At 30.4% G+C, this 3,656-nt stretch overlaps 1 protein-coding gene across 4 annotated transcripts in view; it reads right to left on the reverse strand.

Moving 5' to 3' along the window:
• LOC107644352 (probable serine incorporator) overlaps positions 1-3,656 on the reverse strand; it is a 7,781-nt gene that overhangs the window by 2,180 nt on the left and 1,945 nt on the right. The window contains exons 1-10 of one of the 4 annotated variants that reach the window (XR_002347417.1): positions 3,455-3,605; positions 2,599-2,936; positions 2,393-2,466; positions 2,135-2,294; positions 1,586-1,610; positions 1,395-1,484; positions 1,142-1,313; positions 982-1,055; positions 558-627; positions 299-370 (exon numbers count right to left, since the gene is read on the reverse strand). Coding sequence is in view for 2 of the 4 variants with exons in the window: in XM_016348189.2 (XP_016203675.1) it covers positions 299-370; positions 558-627; positions 982-1,055; positions 1,142-1,313; positions 1,395-1,484; positions 1,586-1,610; positions 2,135-2,294; positions 2,393-2,466; positions 2,599-2,827 (966 nt within the window). In the remaining 2 variants the exon portion in view is untranslated. Of the gene's footprint in view, positions 1-298; positions 371-557; positions 628-981; positions 1,056-1,141; positions 1,314-1,394; positions 1,485-1,585; positions 1,611-2,134; positions 2,295-2,392; positions 2,467-2,598; positions 2,937-3,454; positions 3,606-3,656 lie in introns of those variants that run through there. The other 3 variants (XR_001621322.2, XM_016348189.2, XM_016348188.2) reach the window with 3 other exon arrangements.

The raw sequence follows: 3,656 nt of genomic DNA on the forward strand, positions 1-3,656 counted from the left end.
TTCAATTTTTAATGTAATTGTTATGTATTTATTAAAATGAAACGTTTAAAATTTTTTACTAATAATAATCTTAATTTGTGTACTTAAAACACATATGTTAGTTAATCCCATTTAAATAAAGCATGTTAGTAAAAGTAGGATAAAAAATGAGTTTGATTTTAAGAATATTTTGAAATTATGTGGGCCATGAAATAATTTTTAATTAGTGGCAGATAAAAAGGATATATATAATTCATATAGAGCTAACCAAAAGCTACCTAAAGTTCAAATTGAATATAATTCATATTCTAGAGCTAACCTGAAAGCACTTGGAATCTATGCCTGTTGAAAATGTTGCAATAACAATGGCTAGTATTGCAACAACAAAGCTCTGCCACAAAAAGATCACAATCTCATATCAACCAACAATAAAAGAGTCATAAGCATATATAACTTAGCCTCGCATATACAAATAAAATTTAGCTATTTTGTTAAGTTCATAATTATAATGTTATGAAGAACAATTACAACTAATTAAAGCCCAAATTTCAGTTGAACAAGAAAGTAAATTTCCTTACAATGATGCTTTGCCAGTCTGTTTCGTATGCATAGCCTGCCTTCGCGACGCAGCTGTTTCCGGCCGGTTCACTGCATGCACAGTGCAATCCGAAGTGAGATTCGAATTCGCGACCTCTAAGTAAGTATGGAAAGACTATGCTATCTGAGTTATAACTCGTTAGCAACTATGTTTGTAAACATTAGAAGTTAACAAAGGCATAAATATATGGATCGAATTTTATATATGCACTATTAATATTTTATATTGTTATATCAACAAAATATAACCGTTTTTTATGTTCATGGTCCGAATAATCATGTGGAAGAATAGATATAATTTATTATGTAAAATATTTTATGTTGTTGTCTATACATCAAAATAAAACTATAATAAGTAAATATTTGATAATACAAAAAGTAAAGGCAAAGATTTTATAACCCTACCTTCTGACTGCACTCCAGCAAAGGAACACAACATAAAGCCCCATCAACCCTGGACTAAGAATACCACCATTCACCTATTGGAAGAAAATTTGAAAGAAAATTATTATTTAAAAAAAAAAACATAATGGTGAATTTGAGCCAAAAAAAAAAAAAAACTTACTTTTGGGTGGAGTGATACACTTGTCATAACTTGGAGAAGTACCAAGGTCCAAGTAATGAAGAAAAGATTAAGGAGGCAAGATGGTTGTGGTGCATACCAAATATACATCAATATCACCCCTAACAAGCATATTAAATATGCACTTGTTGCAAATAACATCACTTGAATTTGGCTGCTTGCATCATCAATCAATGTTTGTAAATAAATCAATCAAAAGTAGTTCAATAAATTAACATAGTGGGAATCTTATTACCATCTCTCCGCATATTTTTCTGTGATGAAGTAATCATTCAACCATCTAATGAAGCTGATTATGCTTATCAGTTGAATTAGGAGGAAAACCCTGAGACAAATAAACACCTTAATCCAATCACAAATCATTGCTTATAATAGTCATTTGCTCAAATCAAATTCATTGAGGATAGATAGAGCCATAAATTATACCCGGCCCCAAAATGTGCAACCTGCCCTGTCCAACCCAAAAAACAAAAAAACAAAAACTATGGTCAATAATAAAAGTAATATTAGCAATTTTGAAAAAATATCCAAGTGACTCATTTTATATCGTACACTAAATTAACTCACACATTTAATGTTTTGATGTGTGAGACACCTAATTATTAATCTGGTGTAGGATACAAAATGAGTACAACTATTATTATTGGTAATTAATTCTAAGAGTATATATTTAAATAGGTTCTTAAGAAATATTGTGTTTGTCTCCAAAAAAATTTTATCATGTCAAAGTTTCTAAACTTTATAAAAGTAAAATATATAAATCCTGTTATAGTTTTGAAGATTTATTTGTTCAAATAAAATAATAAATTCGATTAAAATAGAGATTTATATATCTTATTTTTAAAAAATTCAGAAATTTCAACATAATAATTTTTTTTTTAAGATAAAAACATCCGATGTAAAATTTCTTAAAAACTTATTCGAGTATATATTCTAATTCTAGGAAACATGTTAAATGGATGCAATTTTACCAACCATAAACTTCAATAAACTCAGAGGGGAGATAAAATGGGAAGATGGTGATGGCAACCCAGAGAACAATCTTAACTAACCACCATCCAGAGTGCCATCTATCTCTTCCTTCCTTCAATTTTGAAGTGCCAGCAGTTGACCAATACATTATCATGAAAAATAGCTTATCAGACATATTAAGGTTCAAACAAATGCTTAGAAATAATTAAACAACTTTTTCTTGCATATATAGAATTGATTGATGAGAAAATCAAAGGATACAAAGCAGCCAAAGCTCACACGCAAAACACCATCTGCACCCAAACAATCTTTCCCAACCTTGCATCCTCTTAGCCCTGCCAGGATTACCACGTAGACAAAAAGAAATTATATAACATACCTGATTGAATGCGCGTGTAAAACAGTTTATGCTAATACTATAAAGTTAAATCAATAAGCTAATTAAATTGTCTAAATAATTAGCTTACCCTTCATTTGTGTTAAAGCCTTAAGACTAGTGAGTTCATCACGTGCAGCCCAAGCTAACAAGTTGGCAACAAGAAAAATGAAGCCATACACATATCTTGCCATCCATGGATTTGATACATTTCTGAATTGACTCCACCATGATGAAGAATACAACTCCTTTGATGATGATTCTCCACAACTATGGTTAGTACCACCACTACTACTATTGTTTCCTTCCCCTAACTCCATCTCTTCTTCAACACAGCATGCACGCACGCGCACACGAAAGAAGAAGAAGAAGAAGAAGCAGAAGAAGAAACTTATTGTTCTCCACCTCACTATGATCTTCTTCTATGTCCTGTGTTCCACACCATTATTTCAATAGTCATAAGGAATTAATGAAAGAAGGGTTTAAATTAAAGGAATAAGAGTTAGTGACTTTATCTTCACGTAACTTCAGAGAATAATAGTACCAACTTTTTTCACTTTGGTCCAACCGGACATAGAAATTTTATTTATTTATTTATCATTTTAATATTTTTGTTCATTCAATTTACCATATTATGCTTGTTATCATGGACCGAAAATTATTCCAAACCAATACTACTTTTATAGGTGTGCCTACCATATAATTAAAATTCCGTTATGATATCTTATACGGTTATACTATACCGTATGGTACTTGTTTCATCAATTTTCTCTCTAACAACATAATAATCAACCATCACTAATAACCAATAAATTAACCTAAAACTCATGACCAAAAAGTGAAAAAGAGAGAATAATCTGAAAGGAGAAAAAAAATTGTATGATAAAACAATCGTGCCCAAAAAAAAATCTATAGCTAGAATATTCCTTTGTTGATCAAAGTCTTACCTATATGAGATTGAATTCACAACCTCCACCTTATTTTTAGTGGAAGAAGGCATGTTCCATTCACGATATCATGATTATTCATGCAAGGCTCAAAAGACGAAATTTATATATTAGAAAAAAGAAAAATCCAAGCCCACTTGATTAGATTCCAGAAAGTGATTTTATATATATAATTCTAATATGACTATGTTATCATGATTAC

The sequence above is a fragment of the Arachis ipaensis genome, chromosome B05 (genome assembly GCF_000816755.2).
Source record: "Arachis ipaensis cultivar K30076 chromosome B05, Araip1.1, whole genome shotgun sequence".
NCBI lineage: Eukaryota > Viridiplantae > Streptophyta > Magnoliopsida > Fabales > Fabaceae > Arachis > Arachis ipaensis.